The following is a 21,223-nucleotide window of genomic DNA, read 5'->3' as shown; positions in this document are numbered from 1 at the left end:
CCAGTTTATGTTGGAAAGTTTTGGTCACTTTGGAATAGGTTTGGCATTTGTCTTTCCTCCTAAATTGTAATACTTTCTCTCTGTCTGGTGGGAAATGTATATTGGATCCACTAATTTATCCACTAATACCACAATAAAATAAATAACTAAGGGTCAACAATCAATATACTATATTTATTAAATAATAATCCAAGAACTAATTTTCCTTAATTGTGTTTTTATATAATATATACATATCTGTACATTCCTGCTATGATGTTTCCTTGTTGTTGTTTTTTTTTTTTTTTTTTTTCTCAGCATATTTCAAGGTTTGAAGTAGGAATACTGCTTTGAAAACCACAATGGTCTGCAATACATCCTCAAGACAGATCCTCCATTTGAGGGCGTTTGTTCTGGTTTCCTGAAGGAGATCAGGAGTAGTTCTTGGTTCATCTGGGGTATCTCTAAAACCCTGGACCTGTTTGAGATCACAAATGTATATATATGCATATTATTACAGGGTTATTATATTTAACTAAAATTAAAACCATTAAAATGTCAAGTAGCAAAGAGAAAAGCATAAAATGATTACATTTAACATTACATGAATTACATTGCACAGTGCACAGTCTCTCCTTCTCTGACCTTGTCTGCTCGGTCTAAAAAGGGTCTGCGGCAATTCAAATGCAGGGAGGCTGAACTGTACAGCCAGCGGGAAGACCTTCAACTTTATGGCAAGAGATGAGAAAGCATGATGGAGATGCTCTTTGTGCCTTTCTGCTGCCCGCTGCTACAGTGTAATAGACTGACAAGTATGCAGGATGCATTATGAATAAGGTCTTGCTACAAAAGGCAAAGCAAGCTACTTGTTCAAAGTGATTCATTCCATCACCCACGGAGGTGAAGGGTAAAGAGTTTATGCAACATGCTCTCTCTCTCTCTCTCTCTCTCTCTCTCTCTCTCTCTCTCTCTCTAGTGTCTAGAAGACACATTTGGCTGAGAACACCACAGATGTTGGCTACTATTTTCTAAAGCCACATTTTGCTGTGTCAGGTTGAGTGGACTTAAAAGACTAAAAACAAAAAACACAAACACCTTCCCACACAATTAGCAAATTAAAAGTGTCTGTGTTTACCTTCGCAGTCCCTCCCGGTGCAGGATGAGCCTCTGCGTCGCAGCATGACCCCGACTCTCACCTGAGGTGTGAATTTTAATAATTGTTATAGGTTGGTGAATATGCAAAACAATACAATACATGAATGTATTCATATCTGTAATGTCTTACCTAATGCAGGAACCAGCTTAGATGGGCAATTTGAAATCCTTGTTGTCATCTGATTGGTCAAAACAACCTAAGAGGCACATGATAACTGAACGTAATTATTTTTTATTAATAAATTATATATTCTTAATATTTATTTTTCATATATTCTTTCACACAGTTGATATATTCTTAATATTATGTATATATTTAAATATTACATATAACTTACATACATATATATACATATATATTTATACATAGAGCAGTGTTATTTTAGCATTAATGATATACTATTACAGTTTTTGTAAATATTTTGAGTTTGATTGTAATTTTATATCCTCAGTTTCTTCAGTTTGTTTTTTTACAAGTTTTTGTAATTTTGTTGTGTTTTTGATATTTTTATTAGTTATATTTTATGCCTGTATAATTTTTCATGTTTTAAGTTAAATGAAACGAAAATGAGTAATATTGCCTTAAGTTGTTTATATATTTAATATTTTTGACCAATATTTTATTTTAATTTAATTATTATTAATTTAACAAAATGCGAGTATTATATATACAGACATATAATATTAAATAACTTTTTATTTAAAAAATTATATTTTTTATTTAACCAAATATACCAAGTATTCTGCAAAAAATAAATAATTAAATTGATTTGTCTGCCATTCATTATTCTGTTTCAGTAGTAAGAGTTGCTGAGTACCGCTAAACTATGTTGTGTTGCTAGTTGGATATGCTGCTGGGCAAGGCCATTCGGGGGCTGGTCCTCTGAGAAAGATCCTCAAAGTCATGCCGAAATGGGAAGGCGATGCTGTCAATCACTACTAACCGCACCTATGATTGGATAATACAACAACATGTAATTTATGAGCATGTAAATAGCAGTAATATCACACTGCAGAAAGAGCTGTCCTTAGCTGCAGTCCTGACTATCCATTTTTTTTTACCTCAGGATGCTCGGAAAGGAAGTAAGGTAGGAGGTAAACCTCAGCTTACAGCTCTACATAGTCATGGCAACGGACCAAGAAGAGGTTAGAGAGGATCTTCTCAACAGTTAAGTTCCTCTAAAGCCTGTTTCTGTTTAAAGAGGAAAAGCAAAGACAGATTATTTGACAGTTATACATGTAGAGCTCATTAATCATTTTCTTCTGAATATATGTACATTTAGACATCCCAACATCTCAGCTACTCAAATCAGACCTGGATCCTCTGCCAGGAGGGTGCAGGTATCAGCAACCCGCTGCACTAAGAAACTCCCTCCTGTGTCTATATACAGTGCAGACCTTCAAAACACACAGGGATCTGCACATCCACAGCCAGCTGCATGCTAAAAACAGGGAAACATCTCTTTTATGGAAATTACAAAGACATCTTAGGGCACATATCACTTTTGAAATATATGTGCCACATATTATCAAGATGTTATGATGCATTATACAATTCATAATCGAGTTCCTCCCATCCCACAGTTGAGTCTTTCTGACACCAGGGGCCCTGCAGATCTCGGTGGTCTTCCCCACAGGCACACCCCCGCCGAGGGCATCATCTAGGGCCGAGCAGAATGTCACAATGCTCCCCAGAGCCTGCTACTGGTGCAGGAGATCCAGGGCTGTTAGGCTCTCTGTTGCCTCCCTCTGCTGGTGAGGCTGGCCATCATCCCTCAACATCTGCAACACCTCCACTGCCTCCTCCTGTGAGATACCTCCCTCTGTGACCAGCACGGATTTAACAAAATGTTATTAAATGTACTTTTCTAGTAATCTGTGACTCTTGAGGGGCGGTACGTTAGGTACTACATTCCTGTGCATTTTACTGTTAACACTGACAAAAACCAGGCTGAAATGCCGTTTTAGACTCGTATGTCGGTACGGTTCTATGCCAGTTTAGGACAGATGACAGCTAATATTGTAACCATATAAAATAGCCTTATTTGGGTGGACACATTCAGAGTCACATTTTGAAGAATTTTCTATCGATAGAATATTTTTGTGAAAACAAAATTGGATTTTAAAATATAAACATAGGTGGACTTGCGTTTCTTTTTTTTCCCCCTTCCATTTGATACACTGAATGGGAAGATTATCTTCAAAATAAAAGTCCCAAGACGCCACTGACACGTTTTTGTTTACGAGTACTAATTTTGACAAGTTTGAAGTTAAATATACATTACTCATGTGGTTTCTGTAGTAATGAGATATTTGTAATCTCATTACTACAGAAACCACATGAGTATATATATGTAAGTAAAATATATATTTAAAGTTCACTGCATAAAATATTATATATAAAAATTTATATAATTAAATGGCTCCATTTATTTATTATAATTATTATTTTATATATACGGTTTTAGCAATTTTATTAAATATAATATTGACTTTTTGTTATCATAATCGTTATTTTTGTTCGATTTTGCTTATTTGTATACTTTGTATACTACAGCTTTGATCATATTTATTGTTTGCATTTATTGTAATGTAACTCACCACTTCGTTAAATGCCGTTGATTGTATACTTTTCTCTTTGTATTGTTTGTTTATGTTATGCATACAATCATAATAAAAAAAACGAATGTTGACAAGTATATAACAAATACATTAAATCGCCACTAATTCAGAAATTAGCTAGAGAAAAAGATAAAAATCCTAGCCATTAAATCTCGCTAGCACGATCATTTCAGTCCAATTCTTACTCAGTAATGAATCACTGCTGAACTTGTTAATTTATCTCGAAAACTAATGTGAACCAAACCCTGCGATTACTGAAACGCCGAACTCCACTGTCCCTTATCCCGCCCTGTACATCTGACGTGTGTTTACAAAACAAAAGCAATTCACTGCAAGAAAAAATAATGCACGTCGAGATTTCGTGCCTAAGGTAAATGTATTATATAAAAGCCCTAGAAGCTTAAATGGCGTTTGGTTTTCGTAATTATATTTTTAAGTCGGATTTTATTGTAACCTGTTTCAGTCAGTCCAAAGTGGCGCAGCTCACCGTTTTTTTGAAGCAGAATAACTGAATGTTTAGATCCGCGTCTCTTTGACACAGTTGAGCTCAGATCAACAGATCACTCGAAAGTGTTTTTGTTTTATTAGCTGTAGAACCTTATTGTAGAATATCATGAACTGTCGATCAGAAGTGCTGGAGGTGTCAGTGGAGGGCAGGCAGGTGGACGAGGCCATGCTGGCCCTCCTGCACACGATCCTCCTGCACCGCAGCACGGGTAAATTTCACTACAAGAAAGAGGGCACGTACTCCATCGGCACCGTGGGAACTCAAGACGTGGACTGCGACTTCATCGACTTCACATTCGTGCGAGTGTCTTCTGATGAGCTGGACAGGGTTATCAGGAAAGCAGTCGCCGAATTTAAGGTACTTTTAATCACATTAATTCATTTAATAGAGATATTTTATTAGACTTTAATTAACTATAAATGTATACCAAATCTATATTATGCATTTATAATCACACCTGTAAGACATAATACCTAAACATAATATATTATATAAATTAATCTAATATATATATTTCTTTAAATTCTTTTATTTCAGAGTTGCCTATATCTTTTCATTCATGTTCCATAGTCCATGGATCTTGCCTTCTTTAAAATCGTATTGCTTTAAATGCTGTAATTCTCTCTTTTTCTTTTTTTTTTAAATAATGTAACTCATCTAACAGAGGATTCAAAATATAGTCCAAGCATACCAAGACTATATTTTGTATCCTTATTATATTATGTTTCCTAAATATTTGTTCCATCAATGACTAAATTACTTTTTGTCAATTTTTTCCTATTAACAAATTCATATCCCAAAAGTTTAGTAGTGTTCTGATTGTGATCGTTTTTACACGTTTTATAACCACTACCTTATTTCTACCCAGGATGCTCTTGGTAATTCTGGGAGTGATGGCATGGGTCAGATCTCTTTGGAGTTCTACCAGAAGAAGAAGTCACGCTGGCCCTTTTCAGACGAATGCATCCCGTGGGAGGTCTGGAGCATCAAGGTGAACGTGGTGAACCTGGCCAACGAACAAGAGCGCCAGATCTGCAGGGAGAAGGTTGGCGAGAAGCTCGGTGAGAAAGTCATTAACATCGTGGAGGTCATTAACCGTCATGAGTATCTTCCCAAGATGCCCACACAGTCGGAGGTGGACAATGTGTTCGATACGAGTTTGAAAGACGTCCAGCCGTATCTGTACAAGATCACGTACCAGATCACTGATTCTCTGGGCACGTCAGTGAGCACTACCATGAGGAGGCTGATCAAAGACACACTGGCATTGTAAAAGACAGTGAAGCAGCTGAATTCAGGTTTATGATGATCTTGTAAAAATAGAAAATGATTATAATGGGATTTCAAATAAATTCACTACACTTTCCTTGTATAATAATGCTGTCCACTATGTTTGCATCAGCTAATTCAAGCAAGTGAATTATTCATATTTTTCTTGTTGTCATTGTTTTTTTTTTTTTTTTAATAAAATCTAATTGTGTTCCCTAAATTATATCTTTTTTTTTTTCTTCCAAATTTGTCTGAATTTTTGTTACCCTGATAACTAGGTGCCTTTTCCATGCATTCACCTTAATTCAAAAGCTAAGTAACAAATGTAATGTCTATTCAATTTAAAAAATGAGCCTGTTCAATAAAAAAAAAAACCTTTTTAATACATATTTATGTGAGAAAACTCCTATACTGTATATATACTGCATACTGTTTTTCATCCCACAGTTAAGAGTTCCTATTTTACCCAACTTTTAAAAAAATAAACTAAATGTATAATATATGTGTCTGTAAATTTTGTAACTGACACAGTGTCCAAATCAGAACACAAACAAATTATTGCACATATTGATATTTATTTTAGAAAGCAAGCACAGAAACAGTAGAAAATGCTTTAACACGAAAACTGATACAGTTTTTAAAGCCACATTAGAACAATTCAAGTGCTTACAAATATTAGTTATTGCAGTGATACTACAGGAATACCAAAAAAGAGATACTTTTCATAAGAGAAATGTGATGTACAAACAAAGACCAGGATGAGGATTAAATGTTCTGTTCTGTCATCCCTATTCATTCAATGTCATACAATCTTTCATTAAACCATATTAAGAAGTTTATTAATTACTGAAATAATCATTTTATCATCAAGACACATTGATCTGCTGATAATATGGTTTAAATCTTTAATCAAAACAAGAAGCTGAAGTTATGTCATGTAATACTGGGGACAAATTAAATGCAAACTAAATCAGGTACTTCTATCCTGAGTAATAGGCAACTTGTTCATTAATCAATACCTTTATTAGGGGTATAACATAAAAAGGAATGTATTATCATTTTATCAATCAAAATATAGACTAAATGACAGTAGCTGATGGAAAATGCAAACAGCAAGCAACATATTTAGATTTTGTTCAACAAAGGCCACAAGCTTGCGAAGAAACATCCCCTAATGTAAGGGAAGAAGACTTTTTCTTAACTGATTAATATTTCAAACACTTGCTAATATGAGGAAAAATATCAAGAAATAAGATTGCTGTTTTTGTGCTTTAATATTTTAGAATAAAGATCTTCTCTGGGTCATATGGTCACAGAAAAGGTCCACTGAACTTCGGGAATGTCCAACCATTTAACGTCATTGCATCGAGACTTCATTAATCACTAAGTACTGAGTTTTGATAAGCTGAGCTTACACTATGGTCCAGCTCACAATGTACTGATACAGTACTGATACAGTGTAAAAAATCTACTCAGACTTCATCTCTACACATTTATGAGAAGTAATTCCCACATATACCGCATGTCCTGTACAACAAAAAGTATTAGGATATCCACATTGCAGGCACACACTAATCTTCTTAAAGAACATCACTCCAAACCTGCTATTTGTACATATAAAGCCTTCTATTTGTTCGATACAATCACTGAATATTATCCACAACCTCTAAACAAAAATACCCATTTAAGTTTACATAACTGGCAAAAACACATGAACAGAATACTCTTAAAATTAAAAATACAACTTAACTAGCTATATCAAAATTAAATTATAAAAGTTTTCCTCACCTCTATCAATGTTCACAAAGTTTATTGTGAACTTTATTCTCTTCTTTATTCTCTTAAATGATCAAAGTAACAATTTAAGATTAAAAGCTATAACAAAATAAGCAGGGCTGAATTGGGCCTAAACACCTTTTTCTTCAGTTTCCTTAACTTAAATGGGGAATAAATCATTTTAGGCCAGAAAAGAGGGAATTAATGTCTATTAATGCCCTGTCTGCATAGGCCTGTGCTTTTAATAGAGAACGATGTTTATTTGGAATTGCTTAAAAGTGCTAAATAACAGCATAAAGGCCACTAAAACAAGACAGGCGTAAGTCTCCTGCATAACAATCCAAAAAAGTAATCACTCTTTTTTTATAAATCTTTCAATAAATCAAAGAAACTAATTTAGAAGAGTTCTTAAGGTGAAAGAAATTGGTTTCGTTTATAACAGTCTTTCCTGATCATTAAAAAGTGAACTTAAAATGTAATACAGGGAAATGCTTTAGAAAACAAATTTATCTTATGAGCAACTCTTGGCATGCAATCAAAGATGCATTCAGGAAACTCTTGACAGTCTGAATACTGTTTATAGAAATAAGGTATATTAAGCATGATCAAATTCTATTAATAAATCCCTGGGTTTTGTCTGCAAGTGTTTCCCAAAGTAAATAATTTAACAGTTTAAAGGTGACAACTTTAATGGTTAGGGCTACAAATGTGCAACTCTGCACTCTTACGTATGGCTCTGCTCGTGACTCCACAGACTGAAAGCGGACTTAAATGTCCGGTGACAGAATTTGCACATGTACTGCCGTTTAAAGGTAAGCGCAGAGAGAGTTGGGGCATGGTAAAATAGCGTGTCAGATTCCTGAGGGGTGATAGTTTTGTCTGTGCTGTCGGAATTGCTGTAAGATTGTTCCCTTGGCTCGTTGTCACCTTTTTTGTCCTGCTCTGGCTTCTTGAGTTTGGTTGACGGTGACATGGAGCCTCTGGGTTCCTCTTCTGAGTCGTCGACCCCAGAATGGGTTGCTTTGAGGGGAGGTTCTTGAGAAGCTGGAGGCTCTGGGATGGAAACTGTGAGAGGTGGAGAAGGAGATGGAGAAGACTGAAGCCTGTCAATCTCTCTCATCCCTGGCTCTTCGGGAGTGGACATGTGGGACTGGTAGTGGCTCCAGAGGCGGAAGTTGGTCCTGAATGCTTTGTGACATATGTGGCAGATGAAGGGTTTGATGTGGCAAAGCAGTTCCTGATGTCGTTCCAGGTCTTTGTGGCCACTGAAAAGCTTCCCACACTTCTCACAAGGCCAAACACCTGGTTCCTCAGATCCAGCAGAAGCGGTGCTCATGCCATCCTTGGCTGATACTGCTTCCTCTTGAGGTTCCTCTTTGACTTGCAGCTCCCCTGCACCGTGAGCGCTCAAGTCCTCTGGGACGTAAGACGAGTCTTCAGAATCATACATTGGTGGAACTGATGAGTCACTGTACACTGCTTCCTCTCTGCAGTCACGTATCGACTCCTGAGAAGGAGGAGTAACTCCGAGAACGTTGGATGATTCATCATGATTGCTCTCCTGGAGACCGAGAGTCAACTGCTCCTTCACACTCATCATATTGTGCTTGTGAACTTCCACCTGATGACGCCATATGCTGAAAGAAGACTTAAATGTGCGCATACACTCAAGACAGGTCAGCTTTTTGTACTTGCAGTGAGCTTCGTGGTCTTTTTTGACGACTGTGTGGGAGAATCGAAGTCCACAGTACGGGCAGATGGTAGCATACCTACACGCTCTCTCATGGTCTTCTAATTCAGTCAAAGAGGGCAGTTTCTCATTGCAGAGCCGGCAAGAAAAGACATCCTTATCTTGGTTTTCTTTAAGATGTGTCAACTGCTGCTTGTATTGAAGGTCTCTCACGGCATCCATGTCAAGGTTAGCCGGCTCAGTGGAGTGTCCTTTCATATGTAGTTTTAAGTGTGATTGAAAGAAAAACATTTTACCACAGTAGGGGCATCCGTAGGACCTCGATCGCCTGTTTTTCCTGCCGAAGGGTTGCGACTGCAGTCCTTGCTTGGATCTCCGGAGCTTCATAATCAAGGCCTTCTTTATTTCCCGCTCTCTGACAATATCAATTAGCTTCCTCTGAAACTTTTCATCCAGGACAGAATAGGAACTAGAAGAGGGTGCAGGATTTTGCACCACGCCGTGTTGGGTTTGGCAGTGAGTCCAGACTTTGAAGTTTGTGTGAAAGCGTTTTTGGCAGATGTCACAAGCATACGGCTTCTCTGGGTTGTGGTACATGTTCACATGGCGATACAGACCTGCATTGGACCTGAAAACCTTAAGGCAGTTCCAGCACTTAAACATTTTGTTTGGCCGAAGTTCTCCAGGTTCCTCATTACTATTTTCCATGTTGGAATTGTATGGTACCTCATCAAATGTGCTTTCCTGATGCATCAGATGATGCTCATTAACAGGCCTAGATTTCTTAAAGGGCATATAACTACCATCTATCTTAGTCTTCCTCTTCATTGAGGGAGTGAAGTACCCTCTGGAACCTTCATCATAGTTTGCCTGAAAGACTTTGGAATTTAACGGCAGATTGTCTCCAACAGTAATGCGAACAATTTCAGAAGGCTCAGCAAGGGGACTGGTGGGCTCCGCTTTAATTCTGAGTTGACTTGTCTGAGTCCCGTCCGTCTCGTATGCATTTAGTTGTCTCGACCTGAGAAGAAATGGCATATCTTTTGACACCCTATCCTCATTTTCAGGGGATGGCAACCTTGCTGTTGTGGTAATTAACTTGACTACAGACTGTTCTCGACTTTGTGAGTCCTTTAGCTCCAGAGCTGGAGAAAATACAGGAACGGGACTATCCATTGACAATGATCTGCGCAGCAGACTTTTAATAAGTGGCCCACTTCGGTCTACGGTTTGGTTGCGTGGACCTTGATGATCACCCACTGGCCTGGAATCATGAGATGCTTCCATTCTTCCATCAATGGCACCTTCAGTTTGATCTGATTGTAGGCTAGTGTGCTGTACAGACTCACTGAATGACACTGAGGATGTTAGTTGCGGCCTCATAGATGGTGATCGGTATTCAGTTCGACGTCGCAGTATGGATGTTGGTGAGGAGATGATAGATCTGCAATCGCCATCGTCTGTGTTTTTGTTTGAATTTCTGCTGTTAGAGGTAATGTTTGTCTCTTTTTCATTTGGTCTGACGTGTCCTGAGGATTGGCTCTGATTACTTAAATTGTGTGTGAGCGAAGGTGGCTCTGTGGCCTGTTTAAACAGTTTTCCCTGAAGAGTCAAACTTTTCCTCTGAAACACATCCATGCCAGGCTGCTCACCTTGACCTTGATGTACAATAACACTTCTGTTTTGAGAAGCACCATCCTCCTCCTCAGAGAGCGACATCCGTTTTCTTGACACGGAGTATGAAGCCTGAGGTCTTATAGACATGATGTTGGTTAGAAAGGGAATGCCGAGGCTATAGCCCAACTCCTGTATAGCTGCCAGGCTGCATTTCTCCACAAACAGAGATGATGAGTAGATGTAGTTTAGCACAATCTCAAATGCATCAGGCTCACAGAAGTCAAGCTGAACAATGGAGCGGTTCTCTGAGTCCCTTCTGGAGAACACAGACTGGAAGTATTCACTGCATGCTGCAAGGATGCTTTTATGGGCCTGGTACTGTTGATCACCCACTAACAACACAACATCACAGAGCTGACCCTTCAACCGCTGCTCGTTGAGGACACCCAGCAGTGAAATACCATGGGAAGGGTTACAGTAGTGCCCCAGGCTCTCCATTTTGGCTTTGAAGGGGAGTAAAAGAAAATACAAATTTAGTGACATTGAAAAGTCATTACAACTGTCATTTCAATTCAACTACATAAAAATAATCTTGGTAACACTTTACACAAATATCAGTACGTTGACATTACTTGCACCCTGTATGCACCCTTTATCATGAACTTAAAGCAAAAAACTATTTTTACATAATTTATGTATTTTTTATGTAAATTTATAAATACACTTTTAGTGCATTGTTAATTCATGTGCATATTATCTTAAACATTAAAATGCTGATAAATGCTAAGATAGTCACAACATGTAAGCTGACATCACATTTTTCACTCTCAAACAAAAACACATTTACAACAACTTTGTTTTAATAAAAAAAAAAAAAAACATTAATCTGAAATCAGATTATTTTAATATTCTTAGTATTTTGAATATTTTCTTGAATAATGAGGCACCCTGGAGTGATTGACAACCACTGCAATATTATATATATATATATATATATATATATATATATATATATATATATAAACTTAACATTAAAACAAATTGACAAAGAAGCCTGCCTGCAAGCACTATTAATGTATTAATACATTTTTAAATTAAACACGGTCACATGATTTCAACTATAAATCATGACAGCAAACACAACCATGAAGAAAAAAGTTGACATTTAAAATGCTCAAATTAGAAAAATATACATATTTAAGTTATTTATGGCATTGTAGAATTACAATAAGCAAGTAAATGTCATAAAATACAGTAAGCGGGCCTACCCAGCGTCTACGCATGCGCATAACGACCGCTGATTACATCATGTCTATCGTTAGTTACAGTTAGTTTTACGCCACATAGAGAGACTATTCGCTCATGAAAACGAGGCGTGAGTATGTTTATATTTCAAATGAAATGATTTCGCTGCATATTCCTTCCTCTGACTCTCGAGTGGTTTCAAATAAAACCATCTGTTGAATCACCGTTGCCAAACTGTGACCAAATTAGCAAACACGTCACAAAATACAGGCAACGGTTGCGTTTCTTCCCTCCACTATTCACAAGATAGGAGATGAAACGATTAGAACACGCGTCTGCGCACACACAGCGTCTCCTGTCACCGACTGCGCAGACGTCGCATCCTGCACAACAGACTGAGAGCAGCCGCTTCTGTCAAAATCCTCGGCGTTACGTCAGGAAAGCCTGGTTTTACCAAAACAACAGTCAACTACTTCACTTAGACGACGAAACAAAGTTGTTCAGCATTTCAACTCACCCTAGTTCGGTGGCTTTGGATGCCCCGGAGCTCCGACACTGGACTTTGTTTCAGAGTTGCGTTGAGCATGAAACAGTCGTGATTCCATCCATCTTGTATTTGACGTCATCCCACTCTAGAGATGAGGTCATCGCGAAGAACGCTCGTCACGTGTGCTGCTCTCTGATTGGCTGCTGTATAAGCTGTGGGCGTAGACGGAGGAAATAAGCGGAGGATGACAGACTAGTCTGATAAACAGTTGAGGTGAGCTCGCGCACGAATGCACGCTTCCCTTGTTAAAGTGACAGGCTGCTAAAGAAAATGTTGTCTTTCCCCAGGAAGTATTTATTATTTAATCCACTTTATTTGATAATAGGTTTACAAAAACTGATAAAAAATGTAAAATGTTTACAATTGGTTTTTAATTTTTGCACATTTTAGCCTATTAACAATGTGATTTTTTAAAAGTACATAATATTGGTATATTGTATTAAATTATTTTCATTTGATTCATCGAAACGATAAGCATAATAATTGATTATAAAAAGTTAGTAGTTGCCGCACAATTTTAAGTTGCAGCATATCTAAATAATCACACTGCATTGTTCTTGTTAATTATGAGCTTAAATTATGTGATTAAAGTTGCTTTTATGATGCATTTCTGTGATAAATTGCAAAAATGCTGATTAACTAATAATTACACAATTCTAGAAGATCTGGGTTCTTTCCCCTCTGAAACTAATTAGTGACATGCTCAATAAGGTTTGTCACAGAGTCACAGGACGTTGTACTTATTATATTTTCTCAATTAACCAGTTAACTCATATGGAAGTGGAATTACATAAGGCAATTTTAAACACTATTACTTTTTTTCTATAGGAAAATTATACACCTTATTTCCAGGGTTCCCATCATTAGGGGAAAACCTGGGGCAATCAGCTATTTTTACTTAGATTTTGATTACTAATTTTCAAATATCTTAACATCTTAAAATATATGTTTTCCTAGTTATGCTATGCATGGGGCTCAGAAAACTGAATCAGATTCAAATATCAGATTTTTTTTTTTTTAATTTCTAAGTCAGCTTGTTTAGATCTATAAAGTCCAAACAGCTAATAAAAACTAGTTTTATAGTTGTAAATGGTGCTTGATCTGCTATTTCTTTCCCTCAGTCTATTCTTTGACAAAAACGTGTTGAATTCTGATCCTCTCGGTGGTTTCTCAAGCACACGGTACATTATGCTCTCCTGCTCTCTGAGAACACATTAGTCACTCAGTGAGCGCAAAACACTGACATTCTTTAATTAGGCTACTTTTCACACCACATTAATTAGCTGCTAGATTTATCCAAATGCCAGGCTGGGTGCTGATAATCTGGTGTCCGTATGTGTGCGTGTCGGTGTATTTGTGTATTTATGGCTTGTAAGTTCTCATAGACTGAACATTATGCACAGCTATGCTGGTTCAGTCACAGTACGATTTTCAACAGAAAGGGGTTTGCAAAGGGGTGTAAAAGTTACACGTAAAATCACAAATAGCATCATTAAAGAATTTTCTCATCGTTATCTTAAATAAAACTTATTTGCATCACTAAAATGTCTGGTACGACACAAAATTAAAACACATTTAGTAATTTTTGTTTATATTAAGCAGCATTTTACTGTACCTTTTATTCTCAAAACCATCTCAAAATGAATTTTTATTCCCTCTACCAGCCCCATACCGGCTTAAGGGTAAAGTGTCAAAATCTCAAATTACACCATACAGTAGCTGAAAGTAAAATGCTTTTAAAATGCCATTGATTTTCCACTGTTGATACAGGAGTGTTTTGGTTTAGTAGTACCTGTGTAGAGCAAATAAAACGGACTCAAGGGACTCAATGGCATTTGTAGAGAAAGGTGGGAGAGCAGCAGGTGTCAGCAAGGTTTTGCTTCCAACACACTGTATGTGGAGCTCATAGAGTAACCTGTTCCCTTCACAATGGCTTAGTATATTTTTTTAAAAACAAGAAGCAAGTATGTGGCAAATCGAAATACATTGGGTTTTTGTTACCTGGTTAATCACGTCTCCTCTTGGCCTTGTAACGGGGCATAGCACTTTATTTGAAGGTAGGAAAAATCTGCTTATGTTTTCTCCATTTCTGTGCTTAATTTAAATATCAAATTGATCTCAGATAGTTTTCCTACAATTTGAAATTAGACATACAGGAAGAGTACATACAATGAATGTGGACAACATGAGATTTTTGCTTTCATATTTTGGCGAATCTAAGCAATAGTTTTTATTTTTTAAATCTATTAACAAGATTTTCTGAAGTCTGTTTGTAAAGAAAAAAAAATCAGTAAAGCTGAAAACTATCTCTCCATTTAATTCCATTCATCTCATTGCTTTCTCTGGGCCATTCATGATTTTTCTTTACAATGGGATGTTGTCTATAAATATATGTGTATCGTTCATTCACTACCATTCAAAATTGGGGGGTCAGTAAGATTTTTTGAAAGAAATTAATACTTTTATTCAGCAAGGAATCATTAAATTGGTCAAATGACAGTAAAGACATTTACAGTAAGGTGCTACAAAAAGATTACTATTGCAAGTAAATGTTATTATTTTGAACTTTGATTCATCAAAGAGCTTCAATGTGACAATGACAGTTAAGGCAACCTATCAGCTAGTTACCATGCACAAAGGACTCTTCAACCACACCAGACTGCTGCACGCTGAGGTTTGTAATCATCAGTTTATCATTCAACTGTGCCATTATGTGCTTTATAACTGCCAAATATGCTGTCCAGGTAGGCAGCTCATATATTTTGTATATATACAGTGGGTATGTTCTGCAGTGATGTAACTGTTGGGTGTTTTTGTAGGAAACTGGCACTTTGGGAACTGATTAAATTTTTCAACATTTTTACAGAGTTGCCACTTGATGTCTAATTTGGATTCTGGAGCTAAATTAATTGGGAACCATTGATCTACAGAGATCTTTTCTTTTCTTTTTTTTTTTTAATAAAAAATGAACTTTTACGTAATAATGTCATTCAAGCGTGTCCATTATCTTGATAAATTGACATGCATACATTGTAATTTCCTACACAGATGTGAATGAATGTGCAGCTCTGGGCTGTTGGTCCCTCTTCAAATTCAAATAATCCTTTCTTCAGCCCGGCAAAGGACATTTTTGTTAAGAAATTTTGAGAAGTGGCATAAGTGATACTTACTGTAGATCAAGCATATAATTCCGTTTTTTTTTTTTTTACTTACTATTCCAAAGTCTATTTACAACACAAGTAATGCAACGTTTGTATTACTATATAGTATATACTATATATTTTTGAATATAGAATAGAACAACTTGCTGACAACAAGCTGACCTCATACGTAATTCCCCCGTTACTGCTTCTGTTTACAACAGTGAGCGCAAGCTAGATTCAAGTGATTATTACGTTTTGAATATGGATATGTTTCTTACGAAAACACATCGATTCGCTACAGGAGGCCTTTGTTCACTCCCCGGAGCCGTGTGAGACACTTTTTTTGATGGAACTGCACTTTTATTTCAGGTCTTTTGGACTGAAGGAATGCAGCACCCGCTGACTGCAATGATAGAGCTTGAAATATCAAAGACAATTTTTAATATAACTCCGACTGGATTGGTCTGAAAGAAGAAAGTCATATACACCTAGGATGCCTCGGGGGTTAGTAAAAAGCAGCCTGATTTTCATTTTTGGGTGAACTAATCCTTTAATATAAATGATTTAAGTGATGTGACATACAGCCAAGTATGGTGACCCATACTAAGAATTCGTGCTCTGCATTTAACCCATCCAAAGTGCACACACACAGCAGTGAACAACACACACCGTGATCACACACTCGGAGCAGTGGGCAGCCATTTATGCTGCGGTGCCCGGTGAGCAGTTGGGGGTTCAGTGCCTTGCTCAAGGGCACCTCAGTCGTGGTATTGCCGGCCTGAGACTCGAACCCACAACCTTAGGGTTAGGAGTCAAACTCTCTAACCACTAGGCCATGACTTATTTGTGCACACCAATATATATAAAGTTCTCATCTCTGTTTCTTCCTGTTCATAAGAACAGCTTCACCTAATGCTACAGCATTAACAGTTCATCACATTAAAAACTATCCTGGAGTATCTTCAAATTCCACTGCCATGGGTACTACAACATCTTCTATTACAAACACCATGTTTGGAATACAACTTATGAGCAGTACAGCTCATGTTCAGAGCAACACCACAACGTCTTCAACTTCTACAACTACTAACAGACTCACAACAGTGCCGACCAACATTCCTACAGCAACACTTTTACCTATGACACAGAACTCTGTTAGAGCTGTAGCTCTGAGTCAAAAGGCATCAAACAATACTAGCCATTTGATCTCCTCTGTAGCTGTTGAGTGCAGCCCAGGGTATATATCAGTCATCATAAAACAAGACGACGTGCAGGCCAATAACATACCAGAGAGTTCATTGTATCTCAGCAAACCAGATTGTGGTTCCAGCGGGAGAAATAATTCCCACGTATGGCTCACTACATCTTGGGATAAGTGTGGTAGTACATTAGTGCATGTAAGTCCTCCAGTATCACTAAACTCCATTCATGATGTTTATGTACAGCAGTGTGTAGTATGATAATGTAACCAATGTTTTTTTTTTTTTGTCTTTCAGAACAGCACCCATAATTTTGCTAATGTGACTCTATACAACAATGTGAGCAGTTTTTTGATGGCTTCTGTGCATCTAGAAATTCCTGTCATTTACACTTACCCCAGTCGCATGCTTATCTCCATGGGATACGCCCCCTCAGGGTACAGTGCTTCCATAGCAACTGTCTCCATGGAGCTTGTTTTTCTCTCCATTTATAACTCAATATGCCATCTCTTGTCACGTCAAAGACATCTAGGCTCAATTTAAGCTGTTAATTATGTCAGCATATATGACAACCACACATATTTTTCCTAAATTCAGATATCAAACTGATACCATATTACCTAAATGAATAAACTCTAGTTTGAATAGAATAGATGAATAGATGTTATTTGAATAGAATAATGTTATTTTCCATTGTCATTGTCTTCAACTGTTATTTTTATTATGATCCAAATGCTAAAATACAGTATTTTTTTTAGCTTAAATGAAAACATAAATAAATAAAAAAACAAAATAAATGTAAACCTTTACTATATATATATATATATATACTTAAATAATAAAAACAAAAAAAAATATACAATTAAATAATAAACTGTAAAAATGTAAAAATCCTTTAAAAAAGCTCTAAAAATGGTCTGATTTCTGGATGATACTCATTTTGTCACATTGATTACTATCTTTTGATGGTATTTTAATATGATCAGTGACCCAGTGACAGGACTGGGTGGTTTCCAGGTTACTTTGCGGCTCATCAGTGATTCATCAGAGAGTCCCTTCTATCCATTTCTAGATAACGGGTGGGTGCAGTTGAATAATGCCTTTCAATCTGGGAATATAATTTTTGCACTGGCTAATTTCATTTGATTAGAACTTGCTGCTTTCAGAATTAGCTTTTGCCATGATCTATCATCACAGATGTTCAATTCATTTAACTGTTCAGTTATTAGAAACCCGCTGTGTAATGCCAGTGTTCACACATCTCTCACTGCTCCTCAGATGTCCTGTGCCAGACGCATACACAACTGTTCTTCAGAATGGAAACAATACTGTATCTTTGTCAGTGCAGATATTCAAATTGGTGAATCAGTAAGTCATCTACCTGCACTGCCAGATCCAGATCTGTGTCGAAATTCATGTCTTGAGCTTATGTTTCATGAAATTCATAATATCTATAGGCTACCCTGCATATTAGGACATATTATCAGCTGACAAAATCTTTCTCTCTCTTTCTTTTTCTTAAAACATCAGTCCAAACAGATATATCAAATACTCTGCAGACTGTTGGATTTGTTCTGCTTGGTGTTGGTGTGTTTCTGTTTTCCCTGGCTGCCATTGCAGGTTTGGTGTATCATAAATGGAAAATCGCGAACTACAACTACAACTACAGCTTTATCATGTTTTTGACACGTAACTGCACTCAGATAGTCAGCTGTAGCCATAAACTGATCATTTTATTATTGGATATTACTAATAGGCCCAGTAGGCTATATAGAACATTTAATTAATAGATTACATTAATGGATTCTAGGAATTCATGGATTTGATTAAATTTTTGTATTAAAAACAATTCTATAGAATTTAATCTGAATGTATTATTATTATTATTATTATTATTATTATTATTATTATTATTATTATTATTATTATTATTATTTTGTGGTTAGCACTTTAAAATGTGCTTAAAATGTAACATTTGTATACAATATAAATCAAGGCCTTAATCATGTCTTGTACATTTGGGGCGGGGTACAATTTTCTTTGTAGTGGTTGAAATGGTATTTTTAAAGGATTTTAAAAAAAATATTATTATTTGCATACATTCAATCTTATTCAGTGTTCATTGTCCATCATATTCATTTACTTTGCATCACTGGAAATCATATTTTATCCGCCTTTCTCCCTTATTTTTCTCCTAAGAGCGGGCGAGGACATTTGTAACTATGTCTGGCTTCCGGTGCTTCCAGCTATTTGCTGTACAAAACAGGTCGTGTGTGTGTGTTTCTTAACATATTATTTTTAATGTGTTGTCTTAATTCTAAACACACTGGGTTGTAGCACAAACAATTTCACCGTTTACTGCACTTGTAATTCTCATTATTTCATTACCGCGCTAACGAAGCGGAAGTCTCGCACATTCACAGAAAACAGCTTACTTCCGCTTTGCAAAATAAGGTTAATAGTAAAACCGTTATGAAATATTAAATGTTGAGCTGCTTTCTTCTGACCTCGCATTCTTTCACAGTTAAAACTGAAGCCGCTTTCTTTGATTTGAGTGGCCATGTAATGTTTGACAGTACGAGCGTTGATAGACCGCTGCTGAGGCAGATCAGCCTAAATAAATTACTTTTAAAACAGTCATCCTTACCACAAACAGAGATGCATCAACAATATTATCAAATGGGAGAGAAATGTGTAAATTTGTAATTATTTGCGGGGGTGCTTCTCATCCACAATGTCTACTGTGGCCCTGCATAGATATTTAAATTGATTGAATATATATGTCATTTAGGAAAATTGCACACAAAAACTACTAAATACACTCTTGTCCAGTGATGTTATGCCACTTTCTTAAATAGGCCACTAGAGGACTCTGTTTTATCAGCTGTACAATTTGATACCCGCTTTGGTCTGTTGTCTGTATGTGTTGTGAAAATCTAATATGAGTATATGGAGGCCTTTGTAAACAGAATATGTTCCAATCGATTATTCTCAACCTTGTAGGGAGGATTTAACATTTCCTAAATATAATGTGACTATCTGCGGAGACTTTTGAGTGCATGGGGCCTGTGAGAGAACTAGTAAACAAGGCCTCCTGATCTTTTGTAGGCTGAATTCTCCAGAGACATTGAGTGTGACAAGTGTATTTCAGAGATGGGGGAGTCATACACATCTTCCATTCACCAATTATTATTCAGCTAGATGCTAAAAAAGTAAGGCGTCTCCGTGGCAACATCTCAGTTTTGCCTCCTGGAGCTGTAGAACTGTTTATTTGTGGGTTTTCATGGGTGTGGGTGGATCTGTGAGCATGTTTATGTTTGCATGTGAATTCATATGTGCTATAAAAAAACATACAGTAGGTCATACAGTATCTTACACATGGGATTTCTTACATTTTTACTATTTAGGTTGCAGAAATATCACTATTATCTTAATTTCTGTTTCCCTTCTGTTAATTAGTGCTAGAACCCTTCCAGTACACACACACACACACACACACACACTATGCACACAGATTTTTATTTTCTTAATTCTTTATTTTCTTCCTAATTATTATATTTATTATCTATTTTTTTAAAAAGGATGTGTAACTTAATAAACCCAGGTCGTGATATACACATCAATGTTTATTAGTGAGGGCAATGGGCTGCTGAAAGGAAAGGACACAAAGTTAATGTCCTTTATTCCAGTAAATGCAATTATAAGAATGCAGATGGAGCATTCGTGTTGTAATTTAAATAAAAGCCCATGTTCTATTTAATCTAATCTGCCTCACTGTGTCTCTGAAGATGGGATCATGCCTTCATCTCATCTTGAATTTCAAGATTCTCCAATAATAACAAGAGCTGTTGTTCTGAAACTCATGTTATCCCTGTGGAAAAAAACAGCTTAGATGGTAGGGTTGTGCTTAGCTCATGGTTAGTTGGTTTGGTCCCAACCAGCTGGTGATCACTGTATTCTGATACAAGTGTGGTCTTTGTCTCTTATGTTCTCCTTGCCTGTGAAACTAGAAAAGCAACCCTCAGGACTTTCTCTTTCTCTCTCACTCACTCAAGTTCAACAAAGATTCCCACAGTGCAGCAAACAGGAGTAACTATGTATCTTTTGTGCTAATATGCCTCTTAAGCTATTAATATTACATTAGATCTCTGTCCAAAATACCCTCTAAACTTTGAATTATTCAGATGATTAGTACGAAAGACAGCTGACTTAGAAAATGGGAAAATACAGCCCCCCAGTGTTTTCTTCATGATGGGGACTTTCCATTGGCTCCTATTGTTGTCATAATAAACTCAAATTAAATATACAGTATGAAACTGATACTTAATGATATAATCAGATATTTTTTAATTAATGTCAAAAATGATTTATTTATTGTTTATTATTATTATTATTATTATTATTAAAAAAAATGTATGAGGAACATATTTCTTAACGGATATTGCAATGAAAGCATGAATACAACCAGATATG

The 21,223-nt window shown here is 36.6% G+C and overlaps 2 protein-coding genes and 1 pseudogene across 2 annotated transcripts; 1 reads left to right on the top strand and 2 right to left on the bottom strand.

Annotated features, from left to right (window-relative positions):
* Positions 1-281: 281 nt before the first annotated feature.
* On the bottom strand, positions 282-2,916 carry LOC109074028 (annotated as a pseudogene).
* Positions 2,917-3,759: 843 nt separating this feature from the next.
* LOC109074027 (autophagy-related protein 101) lies at positions 3,760-6,033 on the top strand. Its single transcript, XM_019090083.2, has 2 exons — positions 3,760-4,621; positions 5,133-6,033. Exons 1-2 carry the CDS (start codon positions 4,370-4,372, stop codon positions 5,535-5,537), a joined length of 657 nt encoding a protein of 218 aa, XP_018945628.1. The 5' UTR covers positions 3,760-4,369; the 3' UTR covers positions 5,538-6,033.
* A 55-nt stretch (positions 6,034-6,088) lies between these two features.
* Positions 6,089-12,556, bottom strand: LOC109074026 (zinc finger and BTB domain-containing protein 21-like). Its single transcript, XM_019090081.2, has 2 exons — positions 12,379-12,556; positions 6,089-11,119 (listed from the first exon to the last, which is right to left on the bottom strand). The coding sequence occupies exon 2, from the start codon at positions 11,112-11,114 to the stop codon at positions 8,034-8,036; it is 3,081 nt and encodes a 1,026-aa protein (XP_018945626.1). The 5' UTR covers positions 11,115-11,119; positions 12,379-12,556; the 3' UTR covers positions 6,089-8,033.
* Positions 12,557-21,223: the final 8,667 nt, after the last annotated feature.

The sequence above is a fragment of the Cyprinus carpio genome, unplaced genomic scaffold, assembly GCF_018340385.1.
Source record: "Cyprinus carpio isolate SPL01 unplaced genomic scaffold, ASM1834038v1 S000006658, whole genome shotgun sequence".
Lineage (NCBI taxonomy): Eukaryota > Metazoa > Chordata > Actinopteri > Cypriniformes > Cyprinidae > Cyprinus > Cyprinus carpio.
Note: the sequence above shows the minus strand (reverse complement) of the source record. Positions and strands in the feature narration are given on the sequence as shown.